Genomic DNA, 17,422 nt, shown 5'->3' on the forward strand with positions numbered 1-17,422 from the left:
ATAAGCATAACAGATTTTGGCCCTCAGTGGAGAGAGGTGCTTAGTCAAATTTCTCCGAGCTCAGACCTAAGCTCTCGGTACATTACACCTCAATTTGTGCCAACCGGCCAGACAGCAGGAGCCTTATACCTTATACAGATGCTCTTTGAACATAAATTTTTGGTAAAGTTCACTGGCAGGGAACTGGCAGCCTTGAGTGCAAATGTGCAAATGTGCACTGGCTGTGCATTTAACTCATTCAAAGAGGAACTGATGAGTTACCCCATGTCCTCCATTGAGTCAGAACTGGATCTTGGATTAAAAACTCTATCTTATGACTGTCACATGAAGGGTTCATCTGGGAAACCGTTCGGTTTTCAAGAAAGACAACCTCTGGTTAGGAAAAAGTCATTACAAAGGTGCAAAGGAGTCCTAGGAGGGTACCGATGACACTGACCCCCCTATGCCTGGCAGTCTAGCACTAGTTAAAGAGGACCCTGTGTCCTCCACAAGGCAGCGCTGGCCCAGATCTGGCCCCCCTCCCCGGCCGGCTGTCCCCTGTATTAACTTTTCAGTCCTCACAATGCCTTGGTCACGAAGAATGCTTGACTATTTATGAATCATAAGGGGCCATGGAATACCCATCAGAGCAGTGGCATGTTCTAGGCACGTGTTTGGAGAAGGACAGGATTGTTGGCATGTTCTTTCCTGCATGGAAAACTCTCACTTTTGTTTTAGTGACGAAAGACTCTAAGATGGAGCCCACCGGACAGCACAAAGGGCATTCACGTTCTTGACGTTACAATGCTGCTTCCTCCCTCACCTTGACGGCAGGGACCTTGGTGTTAACAGGGCATTTCTAAAGCACTCGCAGGCGTCTAAACACCCACTGGGTCTCTCCTAAGCTAGACATTTCAAAGGTGGCAGGACTGATGTTGTGGGCCCAGCTGAGTCACCTCAGGTGACTTACTTAACTTCTCTGGGCTTTGGTTTCCTCATCTGCAAAATGGAGGTCATCATGGTGCCACCTCCCCAGGGCCATTGAGAGAACCAAATGGATGGATGTTCATAAAGCAATTAGAAGACTGTAAATAAGTCCCTGACACCAGCTTTGAGACTCTAACCTGCACAGCACTAATACCAAGCACCAGTGCGAATTTTAGACCTACCAGTATAGGCTGAGATGTTTCACTCTCTTTCTTAAGAAAACCAGCTGCTACTTCACAAAATAACAGCCTGATCCTCCACGGCTGGACGCAGAGGAAGTCTCCACTTGGGGAACTGGCTACTATTTTATTAAGGAAGCCGCTGGGGTTCCTACATGTGGTAGTGATGGTGGACATGGGGAGACCTCCCAGGGGGAAGTAAATCCCCAAGTCAAGAGCTGGCATTGTTCAGTCCACCCCCTCCCCCACGTGGAATTCTCCTCCATGCTAGCCTTTGAGTTTAGGGTGTATTCTCTTTACTCTTCACTCAAGAAGGCGCTTTCCTTCATACTAGGGGATCAACTAGGCTTTTAGTTCCCCTGAAAGAAATAAACCTCTTGAGGTCTCCCTCAGGGGCCAGGCCCCACTACAGCAGGTCCTGGGGTTGGGGAGCTGCCATGACTGGGCGGGAGCCAGGGGGGCGGGGGCGGGAGGGTGTGTCTCGTGGATGTCAGCTGTACAGGATGGCGCTTACTTGCAGTCATGCTTTTCGATTTCAAAGTGAGGGTTGAAGTTGAGGACAATCTTCTGGTTGGGTTCAGGGGCATAAACAATCCACTCGCAGTTCTGGTGGGATGGATAATCCTGGGGGTAACCCGGGGAGGTGATGTAGCCAGCATCTTTGGAATTCAAACGACCTCCACAGGGTGGGTCTGGAAAAGAAGACACACAAGCAAAGAACTTCAAATATGTTACAGCCTGGGGTTTTTTTTTTTTTTCCTCTCCTTGTTTCTCTTCTCTACCAGTGGCTGATTAAAACTGTTTTACAGACCTTTTATGGCAGTCCAGAAGACTAACCTACTTACTCATTTAGTGGAAGAGATTATTTCAGCTCATCCCCGCCCCCACCACTCACCCAACCACACACACACACACACACACTCCTCAAATGAAAATACTCCAGAAAATGGTCATAAACATTCCCAATTACATGGTCTGAGATTTAAAAAACAAAAACAAAAACAAAAAAACCCCAAGAAAGCTGTAAACTTAACATGCCTCCCTGCCTTTTCCTGTCTCCCCTGCCTGGCCCATCTCCTTCTCATTCAAACCGCTCATCTCTGTCTTTATCTCATAAATCCTTCTTGTTATTTGGTGTCTCCCAGCCCAGGCAGCAAGAAGACTCTGGGAACTGACAATAGTGGTTTTGTGGTGCCGACCCACAGTGAGCCTGGTAACAATTACATGTGATGCGAAGGAAGCATTTTTAGTTTTGGGCCAGAACAGGCCCTAGAGGGTGATTTCAACTTTTTTTTTCAAGAAAGAAAAAGCGAAACTCCCAAACACTTAATTTCATATACACCACAAATTTGATTTATTATTTCATTATACACCAAGTGGAAAAATCTGCATTAGAGAATCCACTGGCTCTGACCTCAGAGTTTTGACAAAAGTGCTTTGTGCCGAGTGGACGCCTGTGTTTTCTCCCTGCTTTCTGCCCGCGGTCCCTCCTGCCTGGTCACCGCCACCAGAGTGTGCTGCTGCTTTGTCCAACTGCACCAGCCATTGGAAAGGCCGCTGCTGGGGAGTGCTGCCCCCTCCCCCACCCCTTGCCCAGCAGTGCCCGGCTGGAGGTAAACAGCTTCTTGTGGGCCAGGAGGGAAGGGGGTGATCTTCAAAGGCAGGAAAGGTGGGCGATGACATTTGAAGCATTTCATGTATTTGAGAGTGAGGTTCTGTCACCCTCAGGAGGGGGTTCCTGGGATATGGGGGGTTTTGCTTAATACTGCAGTAGAACAGAAGCCAGGAAGGCACCAGAGACCTGGAAATATTCAGAAGCCTCTCAGAGACCTTCCGAAGATGTGCGCCTCTCTTAGCATCAATCACGATTTAATATCGCCATCTGCATGGAGCAGCATGGGCCCGTGAATTATGCATTCCATCTCAGCAGCTACCCTACAGGACGGGGCTCTCTCCTGTGTTCCCTCTTTGAGGGAAAGGGTCATGCATTTTTTAACTCTACAGGTGCACTCTCCTATTCCCCGTGTCTGCTGGCATTACCGTCTTCCAGACCTCTGCTTTAGATTACCAGCCTGACAGGCTCTAAATGCATAAAAGATGGGCGCACTGCACAATGGTGGTGGGGGTACACAAACCTACACAAGTAGCCTTTTAGGCATCGCGCCTCCCAGAGCTCAAACTGTGCCGAGCTGAACTGCCCAGAATCTAATGGATTCAGGTTCCATTTCCTACTGGGTGGAAAACAAAAGCAGGCCATTTCCTCCGGCTAGCAGAGACCACAGCATCCTCTAACTAATGACCCTGCACCCTCCCCAGTCAGGAGGACAATGGGCCCAGCCTTCCCGCCCAGACGGAGATGAGGCCAGCAGTGAGCAGGGTACCGCCTGTTCTCAGCAGCCCACCCTGCAGTGACTTTCCGGGTGTCCACACCACTCAGCCACGCTGGGCAGCCAACATCTTCCAGCAGGTCAGACTGTGGCCCATTGGTCATGGCTCATGCACGTGAAATGGGGCTGAGAGTGGCCCTCTGTAAAGGTGGAGGTGTGGAAACTGTGATAACCAGCTGCTCCTACCAAGCTGGCAGGAGAGGAAATTTTCTACTGGGCACAGCTCCTCTACTGACTGTTTTGCTGAAAACTGCAGCCCTGCCCCCCACTCACTGGAAACCACACTTTTCACCTTGGAACTCATCGGAGGGAATCCGAGCTGAGCTCCAGTGTAGTAACCACATCATCCAAACTCTCTCCCTCTTTTCGTCATCCTTCCCTACTTCTCTCCCATTACTCTTGAAAGAAGAACTTCTCTCCCGAAATTCCCTGCCCTCCAAGTTAAAGCTTTTAGCAATTAGACCAGGCACACATGATCAGCAATAAAGTCAGGAAAGTTCCTCATAGAAAGGTTTCATTTCTCACCCACACTGCTAGGAGTAATCATTTCCCAACTTAAAAAAAAAGTTAAACTATCTATATCTCATGGCCAACAGTCTGCATTTTCTGCTGTTAAAACTTACTTAACCGGAGAAAAAAAGGAGTAACTCGTTTCCTTTTTTCCTGTTCTTTCTTTATCTGAGGAAAATCAAGGCACTTATTAAAATATTTAAGAACTCATTAAAACATCTGCTTTGTTTGCATGTAGTTAACCTTCTCAATATCCAAACATTTATAAACTCACGTTCTTGTTTGGCTGGCACTCACACTCAGAAACACATACAAACATAGATATGGAACATACATCCAGTACATAGACATATTAGAAATTCACACTTCAGTCCGGTACACACTTTCACACCCTCTCATAAAATATCACACATCATTTGCACAAGACATCTATCCACCAAGATAAATACTAGAATTTCCATCTCTGCTTTTCTTGGAGAGAATTGAATTCTTGAAATCTATCATCGGTAACAATTGTAAGGAAAACACACTTACTCCTCGGCTCCTCTTGAAAATGGATCTTTCATTTCCAGGTGTGGGGACCCTTCATTTCTTAAATGCAAACACACCCCCAGGAGAAATGAGCTAGACTTTCTTCTGAAGAGCTACACCATCCGTGGCTTGGGAGGTCTTTATTGTGTTCCTAAAGGAACAGCATAAATGCTCTCTGTCCTGTTTCAGAGGACTCCGGTCCAGCCAAAAGGGAGTTGAACTCAAGGGCAAACCCCTTTAGGCCAATCTCCACACAGAAAAGGGAGGTTGACCCTGTGAAGTTGCAGCTATTGAGCCTGTTTGGCAAGTCGGCAAGGGACTTCTTTCTTTAACTATTTTGTGAATACCTTTCACCTGGGGCAAACTTGTTTTCCAAAGAGAAGTAGGCAAATCCAGGCCTGGACTGTTCAGAGCAGTTTTCTCTTACATCTGGGAGGGAAGCCTATGGGATGGGCCAGGTCAGGCCAGATAAAGACCTCAGAGGCCCAGGGATGAAAGGATGCAAGTGATCCCCAGATGTAATTTGAAATCAAGGGAATACTAAGTTCTAAAGTCACGAAGGTCTGATTTTCTTTCCCCCCTGCAATGACTACTAAGGTGTTTTTATTTGACACATCAAAGGTCAGATTATTTCTGACATCCATATCTTCCTCTTTGTCTCTCTCTTTGTTTGTCTCTGGTGCCCTTGTTGGCTGATGACCTAAGTACCATCTGATGCTGCCTGGGGGTAACCTGGCCCTGGATCAGATACAGGGATTTTGTACCCATTGACTTACAATTCTAAGGCACTCTGCCAGCTTCAGAAGGAACTCAGCCTCCTACAGAACCCAATTTAAGATGAAGCACTGGTTCCTCAGTAATATTTTATTTTTAGGACATATTTATTAAGGATTAAAAGAAGATCTTTTAAAAAAATCTGGTCTGTTTCCTAGGGAAATTCACTTGGATTTGTTTTAAAGGAACACTGTACAGCCAAGACTTTTAAATAATCAGATTACAGTGGCTTACTTCACGATGGCCACCAGAGACGCCAGTGACACCAGGCAACAGCCTGCGGGCTGTCCCACAGTAGAATAATCAGATCACTTGGTTTAGCTGAACTGAAGGAAAAAGTCCTTGGCAAAAACGGGGGAATTTAGGCTGGCTGGATTTGGGATTAGTGAGTCAGATTGTTGTCAAAGGTGGGTCTGGGGTGAGGGGACCAGATTACTAGGAGGGGAGGGGGGCTGACATTAGCAAGAAGAGGGGAGGCAGCACGTGGATGCTTAACTCCGTGTGACCTTCCTCGACTGTAATTCTGTGAGGGGGCTGAATGAAGTGTGTCGTTTTCAAAGTTCTTTTTAAAGGTGTTTGTTGTTTTCCTTGACCAAAACTCTATGCAGAACTCCAATGTGCAAAGCAGCTAAGAGTGGAGCTCTTCTTGGGTGTAGGGATGGGGGGAACCAGAATCAGTACAGTGTCTCTGTCTCCAAGTCCCCCCACCAAGGGGGCTTCTCTGTAAGAATACTGGGGCTTCTTGGAACAGAGTCTGAAACCCACTGAACTGATCTCAGTTCCCTTGTTACTTTAAAAAAATGTTTTTTAATTAATTAGGTTTATTTACTTTTAGAGGAAGTACTGGGGATTGAACCCAGAACCTCGTGCATCCTAAGCATGCACTCTGCCCCTTGAGCTATACCCTCCCCACTCTTACTACTTTAAAATGCCAAGTTAAAGAGAAAGAATAGAAGGATTAGAAGACATCGATTTCATATATATACCTAAGGGCACCTGGTAGAGAAAAGCAGTCACTCTCATTTCTCCTGAAAATAATATACTTTATTTACTTTATAATTTATTCTTTATCCACAGCCTAATCCCATCCTGTTCCTTTTTTCCACAGTATTGTTTTTATTTAATCGTTAGTAGCAAGGAAAAGAAAAAGTTCTTTCTCTGACTTAAAAAGAGAAGGTTGTCACTTTGCCACTTAACTAGTAAGAAGCCTTGTGTTCAAGTGTGGTCTCCCCACTAGCAAGTTGTGTGACCTTGGGTAAGTTAGTCAACAACTCTGAGCCTTTGTTTTCTCTTCTATAAAATAAGGGGTGTGGTTCTAAAAGGTCAGTTCTAGTTTTAAAGTTCAAAGCCTATACAATGAGGAGGAGAAAAGATCCTCTAACCCATAGATGAACCCCAAATTAAAAAGATTCTCTACCCTTCTAGACAATAAGATATTTACACAAGGTGTTAATTCCTGTTTCATCTGCTTGGTAAGCCTGAAATAAAACTCCGGGATTCTTCGAATGAACCTATCTGTCTTACATTATGGAGAGTTCAAATGTCTCTTTCAATCACGTTAGCTCTACTGACATGAGCTTCTTTTCTTAACTGAGTGTGTGGCTACATATTTATAAACATTAGGGATACACAGTTCTGTGTGTGAGCATCTCAATGACAGTGATGCATGAAAGGAAAGGCCAAAAATCAAAAAAAGAGTTTCTTCTAATCTCTTGCTCAAATCATCTAAGTCCTGTGCTCAGGGTTGGAACCAAATTTTGCTCACCAACCCTGGATAAGCTGCTTTTTAAGAGCGATTTCTCTGAGCTGAGGTTGGATTTTGTTTTATTCAAAGCGACTTCAGCCTGTCACAAGACAGTCTCATAAAATCTGTATCTTGGCTTAAGCTGGGAAGAAATGAGCCAATCCATCAGCCCAGGAATGTGGCTGTTTGACCACTTCCTAAGGCAACTGGGAAGGGATGCAATCTATTCAATTTATGGTGCTGGGTGGCAGTGAGTGATACACTCCTGAAGGCACAGCAAATGGAAATCCCTGTGAACTTCTGCAGTGATAAAGTTCAAAATCTGAATAAAAGAACCATCTGAGAGGGCAGGAAGGAGAGAAACCAGAGAGCAGGAGAGGAAGCCAGTGCCTGAGCGTGGAAAAAGGAGTAAAGAATGAGGCAAACTTCCTCTTCTAAAACACCTCCAACGAATTCACCAGGGAGAGAACTGGAAATTGGGTCTGGAAATAGGGCCTTTGGAAACTCTCTCTCCCTCAATCTGGATTCTAAAAATGAACCTTCATCTAATCGTTAAAATGTACATTTGATGTGATTACCTCCCCTGACCTCGAATCATGCCACCTGTGGTAACCTTGTTATTTGTCATCTTATATCATAAACAAATGCAATTCCAATAGGGCAGCCAATATAATATCATTAGTTTATATTTATGTCCACTCTTTCCCAGCCCTCATTGCAAATGCAATTTTGATGCCATTGATGAGAGATCTGAGATTACAATTCTTGACCATTTCAACAGACATTTGGGGAAGGAAATAGAAGAAGAATAATTTTAAGGTCTCTCAAAAAGGTAATATAATTTTTTTTCATTTATTTTGATTAACTGAAGGCTTATGTTGAAACCTTCATGGCTCCCTATTGGTTAGTAAATGAAATCCAAACCCCTTGGCCTAACAATTTGGTCCTTCCATTTGGCCCAAGCGATTGTTTCCAAGCTTATTTGCAATTATTTGCCTCCACACCGTCTAAACTGTGGCTTCTGAGTGTTCCCCAAACAAACCCAGTGTCCGTTTCTCTGTTCCCACCTCCCCTTCCCCCGGGATGCCTTTCCCCGTTCTAAATCCCACCTACCCTCCCAGTCCAGGCTCGCATGCCACCTCCGCCCCACCTGGTCTCCCACACCAGGAGTAAGCTTTCCCAGCCTCTGAGGCTGAAGCTCCTCAGCATCTCCTAAGATGTGCGAGAGCCTCATCCATTCTGCTGGACCACCTGATTCATCTTTGGTAGACCTTATAGGATCAAACCCAGAGCCTTGCCCAAAGGTCAGACTCAACGAGGCTTGATGAATTAATGAATTAGTTCATTAGGGTAATACCAAAAGCATCAGTAGGTATCACAAATTCTAAGAAAGAAAGCTTTGTCACAAATTGTTCTGTTTATCCAGCTACTACCATTCCTTCCCAATCCACAGCTGCTGTGAAATGCAAATGTTTTTTCTGGTGAACCGAGAATTCAGATACCTTGTCTGGGTTCCTAATACCTAGTCATAGGTCAAGGTGGAGCTAGCGTGAGCTCTGTCTCGTGGGACACAGTAACCTTGTGTAATAACAATGGAGTTCAAAGGATATTACATTTTAATTCTAATAATAGTAAAATTAATTTAGCTGAGGGTTTTCTTGCCCCCTCACTCCACACGCTCCCCACCCCTGGCCCCGCTGCCACTCACCCTGCCAAAGGCAAGTTCTAGGGATTTGTTTTCAGTCAGTAGCACCAGGAAGATTCAAAGTATTGCTTCATCACCAAACTGTTTGCCGGGAACAGATTATCTCTTCCTGGGTTTCCATTCACTCCTCTCTACCCATCCCTCCCCAATTTGCCTTCCTCCCTTCCTATGCCCCCAATTTGCCTTTTAGGCACATCTGTTTTATTTTTCCCCTTTATCAAAGCAATGATTGCTGCCGCTTGGTCCAGTAATTTGCAATTCCCTTTATCTTCTTCGCTGAAAGACTGGCCAGAACCCGGATCACTGGCTATCACGGGATCTGGAGAGGCGGTGAGCAGGGTATCACTGGCCGTGTGCATTAAGGGGGCCAGCCCCATCCACTGCCCGCTTTCCTTCTGTTATTCCCAGCCTCCTCCCTTTTTTCCTGGATTAGATCATGACTCTTTTATGAAGACCCAGAGGGAAATGGGATTATTAAGAGTCTTGCTGGGTAAAAGCTATTTTGTCTTTATGATGACTTTTTTTTTGAGTTCAGCTGCTGAAGGGCCTTAATGCCAGAGTAGAAGTTATTACACATTCAGGGAGCCCATTCCACGCAGCGTTCCCTGCTGAGCACACTTTCAGGGATGAAGGATGGAAGAGGAGGAAGGGGAAGAAAAGGAGAGAGATTTAAAAAATCAGTAGAGGCGAGAACTGAAAGTGGAAGACCAAGGTGAGAAAAAAAATGCAAAGAGATGTAAATCTAAGATGAGACTTCTCCAGCAGAGAGCATCCCCTCTGAAGAACAGTGTGCCGAGAGCTAATCTGACGCTTATAAAACCAGACAAAGGTTTAGTGGGGTAAGAGCTGAGAATGAGTAATTATTTACTTATTAAAAAACTCATACAAATAACATAAACTTATCACAAGGGTGTTAGAGTGTGCTTTCGACCATTCTATGATCACCAGATACTGTGAACCCTACTGAAGCTGTTTGGAAGATTAAATGACTTCTGAATAGATGGCTTAATGTGTCCTGAACAGTACTGTGTCATCTCATGTGGCACAACCACCCTATAACGGAGCTATTATTATCACATTTTCCAGATAAGGACACTGAGGTACAGAGAGATTAAGTATTCTGGATCACAGACCTGGCGAGTGGCCGCACTGGATTTTAAACCCGGAGGTCTGACTCCAATGCTTCGGAAGCTGGGAAGGCCAATGAAGGTCTCCCCCCAAACTTTTCGGTGACAGAATTTAGTGGCATGGAGGGAAAGATAAATGTTTGGCCTGTTTGAGAACTCCGTTTTCTCTCCCGGTGCGAGGAATCCGTGTGTGAACAATGAGAGATGTGTCTGAGGCTGGGGTGTGAGTGGGCTGAAAGCACTTAACACCTTTTCCACTCCCAGTACACAGGCACTGGGGTCCTTGTCATCCTGGCCCTCCTCCCTGCGTTCTGGAAACCAGGGTGTGCATTTGGGGGAGGGTGTAGGGGGTGTGAACAGGGTGTTCAAGTCTGAAACTATGTGTCACAACATCCGAGGGCTTCTTCTTGGCTCCTCATTGCCATTCTTCCCCATCCTAAATGCCACAGTTTTGTTGTTCTACTGGATAGGAGCAGCATTTTCAGAAATGGGGGATTTATTTTTATAGCACAGCTGGTCTGCCAAAGGTCACATAATTTGGCAATGTTCCCAGTGGTTAAAAATTAATTTCTCCTTATTAATACAACCAAGGTCCCGAAGGATTGGAGCTCAGCCTTATCTAAACTTGACAGTTTCCTAAACCTTTAGAAGATGCTTTCTCCTGAAGGGCCAGCCATGCTACAAGGCCACTGTGTCCTGGAATCCAACCCCACTGAATCCTGTTAGCTAATGAGCGCATTAAGCCCTTCAGCAGTTTCTCATCAAGGCAGATAAAACTTTGAAAAAGGCTGTAGGCTCCCCAGCACAAACTTCTGCAATATCTTCCAGGAATGGGTTAATAAAAAAAAAAAAAAGTAAATTTCTTACCTGGAAGGAACCATACAAAGACTCACTTCTGGGGATCAAACACAAGTCTGCCACTCAAGAAGGGTGCCTCAAAGATTATTCAGTGGCAAATGATGGCCAGACGATAAAATATCTCGTATATGTTAATGATACTACAAACTACTACCCAGATGCCACTTTTCAAGCCCTTTCTCGTCAGTGCAAGAAATTAAAAAGTTATCATGCCTCTGCTCCATCTTTTATAAAAGGAAAGTCTCATCTCTGTTTCCTAAAGTCTTTCCAAACTAAACCTTTGGGGAATATATTCTGAAAATTCTTTTCCAGTGAACCTGGCTCTGAATTCTGTTAATTTTGTTAACAAGTGTGCCCCATACTCGGGTCACCCAAAGTCAGCTCATTCTCTTGACTGATTTAATGAACAGTTGAGTGAAAAGAAAAACACCAGGCAGGGTCCTCAGAACCATCGAGTCCACGGTGTCTCTCCCACTGACCCCCAGGGGCCTCTCCCCAACTGTTATTTGCTTTCATGCCTCATTGCATATGAATTGGCATTTGGACTCCAAGCCATGTCTACAGCGGGAAGATAGGAACTGGCCTTTCGATTGCAGCATGTGAACTATATATTGAACAGCAGGAGATGAGAGCCATTTGGTAGACAGCAGGAGTCCTGGCTGGATAGCCCGGGGTTCTAGGCACTGCAGCCTTCCAACATTTCATTTTGCCAGTTGGGTGCTCTGTGGCTTAATCTGAGGGCTCCACAGCATGACATGAAAGTCCAGACCTGCAGCGCTGCCTGGGCATTCACAATTCTACCAGGCACAACTTGGACAAGAAGGGGCTTGCCCTGCAGCCCTCCTTGGGAGCGCTCCACTTTCCACTGTTTTGCACTGTGTGCTCCGTTGGCAACTGGCCCCAGCTTCACCACCTCCAGTGGCTGCTTATGGGGTAAAGTTGACTGGGTACCCACTATATGCGGGGACGAGACCAGTCCCCAGAGCCTAGAGCAGGCTGTCTGTGCAGAATCCAGGAGTTTATAGCTCTGCTTGCAAATATTTATGCCTACCCACAGCCATCCTGCAATCTGGAGAGACAGGCTAAAAAAGCAAGCCTCTTCAAACTCTTATCCAGCGCCTAGCCTGTCCTGTCTTCTCTTTCAGGATTTGTTTGAACCTAGACCTCTCCCCCACAGCCAATTTAACACCTCTTATCTGATCATCCAGTCCAGACGAAAGGTTGAATTGACCGTGTCTGCCAGTGTCCATGGCAATGGTGTTAAAACCCAAGTACAGATCAAAGCTCTACAGGCAAGGGGCGAGGGGTGGGAGGTCGTTGGTTACAGGGTCCGGATTCTTTTGGCCCCAAGCGGTGTGTGCCGGAGGTGGGGAAACATTAGTTAGGGCTGGGAGTTGCCGCTATCTTTAGAAACCCACTGTAAGGGCCTGAATTATTTCCTAGCAAAACCCAGTTCCCCGCGGACCACGAGTAAGTCCAGCAAAGGAGAGTTTCTGACCGGGAATGGCTAGCGCCAGGGGGCTCTCCTCTCTGTCTAAAACCGAAAGGAAGGGAGGCGGAGGGAGGGAGAGGAGCCTCAGCACACGCCAATAAACCAGAGCGCGGATCCCCTCCCCTTTCAGAGAAATTCAACTGGAGCCGCAGAAGCGGCGACACGTTTGAGCCGAATCTCCTAAACTTGGCTCGGAAAGCTGATTCCCATCCTCATATCCCCACGGTTCCCGGAGGGGCGACCGGTTCATTCCACCACCACCCCTCGCCAGCCCCCAGACGTTAGCTCTGCGGGCGCCCCTCACCCAGCCACCGGGTGCGGGGGACCTGGTGGGGAAAACGGCGGTGCGCGAGCCCGAGGCGAAGGGTGGAGGCAGCCGTTTAATTACAGCTCGCCTCGCCTCCATTAACTTCTGTTGATATTAAAAAGGAATCAATCAGTGAAAATGAAGCATTGGCCGCGAATATTTCTTTTTCTCCAGTGGAAAAGCAAAGAGTGAGGCGGCGGGGGAGGGGAGGCGGAACTCGCCGCTACTGCAGAGGTTTCTCCCAGGCAGAGAACCGCAGCAGCGACTTAACTTTCTGGCAATGGGCAGCAATGAGGAAATGCCGCAAGCGTCTCCCGGGGGGTGTCCTTAGTCAGGAGGAGGAGGGGACAAGTCTGGAGGAGTTGCAGGCGGCCACTTCACCCAGGCTTGAGCCTCGGTTTTGCTTTCCCTGGGAATATTTTTCCCTAATAGAATGTTTATGGATCGTTCGGCTCTGTTTCTGCTGCGCAGCCCAAACAGATCGATGCGGCGTCAGAGACAGCGGTGGGTGGGGGTAGCTGGGCTGGGGGGGGGCCACAACGTCCCCACCACGTGGATGCCCGCGCACCGCGTGCTCTTCACCTGTTCGCCCGCACTGGCGGGCGCCCGGCGCGCGGCGCTACCAGAGGCAGCGCAAGTTGGGCGCATCCTCGCGGCTCCAGCTGCCTTCCTTCCGCCCCGCTCCGACCTCGGCTCAGAATCCCACTCCGGCTTCCCGCAACGCAGCTGGGCCAGCGCTCGGACCTCCACCCCCGCAGAGCCGGCTCTCCAGAAGCGGCGATGGGGAATGCAGTGCAGTATGGAGCGCGGGAAGCAGGAGGGGGCGCTCCGAGCCGGGCTCGCGGAGCTACCCCAAGTCCCGAGCCGGGACAGGAGGGAGGCGGGCGGCGGCACTATCTAGCAGGGCAGCTGGCGTGCCAAAGACTGGCGGAGCCTGGTGCGCGACACCCACGCGGCCTCTTAGCTACCAGAGAGTACAAGAAGTCGCGCATGGTGTCTGCGAGGTTATTTGCTCAATTGCTCCTTGGCTGGCACCTTTCGCCCTCCCTTTGCCCCTGACTTCTTCTCGGAATGGGTTTTTAGCCGCTGCCGCAGGCTGGGCCCGATCCCCTTCCGGCCGGCGCGCACCGGTGAGTCAGAGATCTAGCTGGGCCTCGCCCTTTGCTACCCGCTGCCAGCTCGCCCGGTGCCAGTCGGCTTCTCCGACGGAAAGACCGAGCGGCTCGCGGCTTGCGATCGCCTTTTCCGCGGGCTGGAAAATATCCACCCCGGGCGGGTCCCAGCTCCGCATCCCACCAGGAGGTCCCACCCCGGGTCCGAGGCTGCCTGAGGCCTCGTAGAGGGTGACCTGCCCGTACTTCCGCGCCTCTGGGCTTCTCTAGAAGTGACGCAGCGCGCCCGAGGCTAGGGTGGGAGGGGGCTCTGCGGAGAGCGCGGGAGGCAGGTGGCAGAGCGGGAGTGGGTCTGAGCGGGTGTCGCACACACACGTACACACTCTGCGCAGCGCTCGGGGACAGATGTGCGAACATCTGGGGTAGGAGATAGCCTCAGAGTATTCACGACCCCTCCCGCTCCGCACAGCACACGGAACCTTAAGTTGTACGTGTGTGTGTGTGTGTGTGTGTGTGTGTGTGTGTGTGTGTGTGTGTGTCTGCACGCACGCGCCGGTGTGTGCGCCAGTGTGCGCGTACTCGCGCTCCAGGGCCTACCAGCGTCCGTGCCTGAATACATAATGTACCGTGGGCATCTTAAGCGCGCACACACACACACACACACACACACACAGCGAATAACACAAACATACATAATTTACTCAGCTTTCAGGTCTGTGAGAGGTAATTTAATTTTGCTTCAAGCTGGGAATTTAGAATTAAGGCAATAGGGAATGGGGAGCCACAGGAAATCTCCCCAAGTGGGGCCTGCACCCATCTCTTTGATACGATTTGCAGCTGCTCTGAAGACCAGTTACGGCAGAGAAGCAGCAGCAAACGTGTGGATTTGGATAACAAGGGCATTTGTGAATCTTCCTTCCCCTTCAGATAAACACCCAAGCTTCAGGTGGGGCGTGTGTGGCTCTTGGGGACTGTGGACCAGAGTCCCAGGCTCCCACAGGACCCACTAGCCCGCTGTGATGAGGTAGAACCCGGGAGGCTGCCTGAGGTTAGTCCTACCACTGAGGTGGCAGCCTTAGAAGTACCTCCGGGTAAGGACACTTCAGGAAGGCTTTTTCTCTGTCCTTTCTCTATTTCCTCCAGGGATGGTTTCCCCATCCTCAATCACCTGTAGCAGCTTCTTAGAGTTTTGTCAGATTCCAGGCAGTGTTGTCAGAGGGGAGAGAGGCTTCCCCAGGAGAGTGGTGTGGGGAAGCCAGAACAAACCCCACTGGGTTCCCTGGAACCGGAGAGCCCTTCTCAGAAAGCCGACCCCAAGCCAGCCTCCCCCCCGCCAACCCCCAAATATTGGCTCAGACTGTTCTGGGCCTTGCAGTGCTTTTCTCTGCAGTCCGTTCACACACCCTTTTTGGCAGTGGTTGAGAATAAATTGCGCTCAAAAGTTTCTTACCACTTCACAAGAGTGAGACCTTCAAGGGTCATACAGTTTGTTTTATCTAATAATAATTTTTAAAAGAACAGATGATTTACTTCCCCACAAAACACATGGATGCGGGAAAGAGAGCTGGTCGACCAACCACCTTGGTTGCCAGCAGAGCCCAGCCCAAGCCCTGAGCTCAGCCGCAAGATAACTTGCTCCATCAGCCTGAGCCCTATGCTTCTGAGGCTCATCCACACAGTCTGTAAAGCATCCACAGCATCGGAAAACCCAAACTACACTCCCGTATTTCCCAAGCCCTTCAGTTAACATTGCTCAATGTAGCTAAGTAGAGGGAATGCAAATGATTTATATTTCGCTGGCTAGGTTGAAGAAACTCAAGGGAGATGTGTTCTGCTTCAAGACAGGGAAAAAAATTCCCAAAAACTGTAATGCAAAGGCTTTGTAGTATTTTTAAACCTTTGATTCAGTCCATATGTGACATCTGAACACCGCCAAATTCTGTCTATGTTTCAAAACACACACACTCTCACACACTCCTTAGCAGGAGAGAAAAGTTGGGTTTTAGCAGCGTTGGTGGTGTAGGGAGGGCCGGCTGGGATCTCTCTCTAAATAATTCAGTATTGAGCGAGCCTCCTTCTATGCCATTGCGTGTGGCCCCCTGCATTCGCAGTAGCTTTTAAAGGTAAAGGCATGTTGAAATGAATAAGGAAAAAAAAAAAAACTTTGAAGGGCTTACCTGGTTGGCCTCTCACTTCGTGTCCTGAAAAGTAGAGAGCTAAGAAAATCCAGGTGAGAGGAAACATATCCATTTTGGAGGTTGTTTTCTCCAGAGATGTTTTTGTAGATTTCTGGTATAATTATGTCTTTGTATTTTTCTCTTTCTTATATTCTTCCTTACAGTGTCCTCTGTAAAGGTTTCTACTGGTCAATGTTTCCCTCCTGGATCCTGGCGGCCCGTCTTCACCTTTATTCTTGCCGGATCCCCACCTCACCGGGAGGGTAGCTCTTGAAATCAGCAAAGAGGGAGCAAGCTGGGAAGACAGGACGGGTTTCCTCTCTTTAAAAAAAGCATCTATGTCCTCTCCAGTTCCTCAAAGTATCATTTCCTTTATCCTACAACATCACGGATGTTTCCCGTAAGCCAAGCGTAAAAAAGAAAAAAATAATAAAAATAAAACCCAAGACTTGCCTTGGGCATCACACGGCCCCAGGCAGCTGTGTGATCTCAGAGGCGTAAACTGACACACATCCCCCGGCACCCGGGACCGACACGCGGGCGGAGGCACCCACTGCCGGACGGCCCGAGTGGGAGGCAGCCGCCCAGCTCTTGCCCTCGCCGGGTTCCCCTAGCCGGAGCCTCCCCCAACGGCTACACCCGCTCGGCCAGCCTCACGAGGGGAGTCTGAGGAAGGAAGCTGCTGCTGCTGTGGCTGCTGTTGCTGCTGCTGGTGCGGCGGCGGCGGCGGCGGCGCCTGGGATCGCCTGGGAGTGAGCGAGCCCCTCTCCGAGTTCGCTCGCGCCCGCCCTCACCTCCACCTCGCCCAGCGCCTCGCCGAGTGTCTGCGCGTCTGAGGATGTGCTGGGGGCGGGCTGCGGGCTGGTTCCTCGCTCGCGTTCTCTGCTTCCCCTCCGGCTCCCCCCTGCCTTTTCAGGCCGAGCAGCATGTGGATGTCAGAGCCGCGGCAGAGCTATCCGATTACGCGCCGGCTCAGGGCCCGCCCCTTCTGTGTTCCTGATTAAAGAGGCAGCCGCGGAGACGCGCGGCGCAGAACCGAGCGCCGCGGCACCCGGCTCGGGCGGGGCGGCGGCGGCTTTCCCCCGGCCGCGGCCGGATCAAAGTTAAGGCAGGCAGCTCCCGCCCAGCCGCCCCTCTCCCACTCGGCCCCTCCCGCCCATTCTGGGCACCTTCGCGCCTGGGCTACTCCGTGCGGCCCGTGCGTAATGCCCCGGAGAAGGGGCGCCCCCGAGCACCTCCAGGGCGCGCTGCCCTTGGCCGCTTCGCCCCCGCCCTAGGGAGACTCCGCGGGAAACGGAGGAAATTCTTTTTCTTCCCCAATCCCCTGACTCCGGTGCCACACACGTAGAACCCAACACAATGCCACGCGCAATGGCGTTACAAGAAGAGTTGGGTGGCGTACGGTGTTTGGAGTAGGGAGCCAGGCGGCAGCTCAGCCATGCGTTCACACGGGCAGCAATGCGTGGCGGCGACACACACGGTCAGCCCTGGCTGAATAAAACCCCAAACACTCCGTGCTGTTTACTACTCAGATCCTTTGTTTTGTCCCAAAC

The 17,422-nt window shown here is 49.3% G+C and overlaps 1 protein-coding gene across 4 annotated transcripts in view; it reads right to left on the reverse strand.

The window, feature by feature from the left end:
• Positions 1 to 16,819, reverse strand: part of NRP2 (neuropilin 2) — a 111,519-nt gene extending 94,700 nt beyond the window's left edge. For 3 of the 4 annotated variants that reach the window (XM_010992051.3, XM_031451949.2, XM_031451948.2), the window contains exons 1-2: positions 15,870 to 16,818; positions 1,660 to 1,837 (exon numbers count right to left, since the gene is read on the reverse strand). In XM_010992051.3, coding sequence (XP_010990353.1) covers positions 1,660 to 1,837; positions 15,870 to 15,942 — 251 coding nt within the window. In that variant the 5' untranslated portion in view covers positions 15,943 to 16,818. Of the gene's footprint in view, positions 1 to 1,659; positions 1,838 to 15,869 lie in introns of all 4 variants that reach the window. The other variant, XM_031451947.2, reaches the window with a different exon arrangement.
• Positions 16,820 to 17,422: the final 603 nt, after the last annotated feature.

This window comes from Camelus dromedarius, chromosome 4 (genome assembly GCF_036321535.1).
Source record: "Camelus dromedarius isolate mCamDro1 chromosome 4, mCamDro1.pat, whole genome shotgun sequence".
Taxonomy (NCBI): domain Eukaryota; kingdom Metazoa; phylum Chordata; class Mammalia; order Artiodactyla; family Camelidae; genus Camelus; species Camelus dromedarius.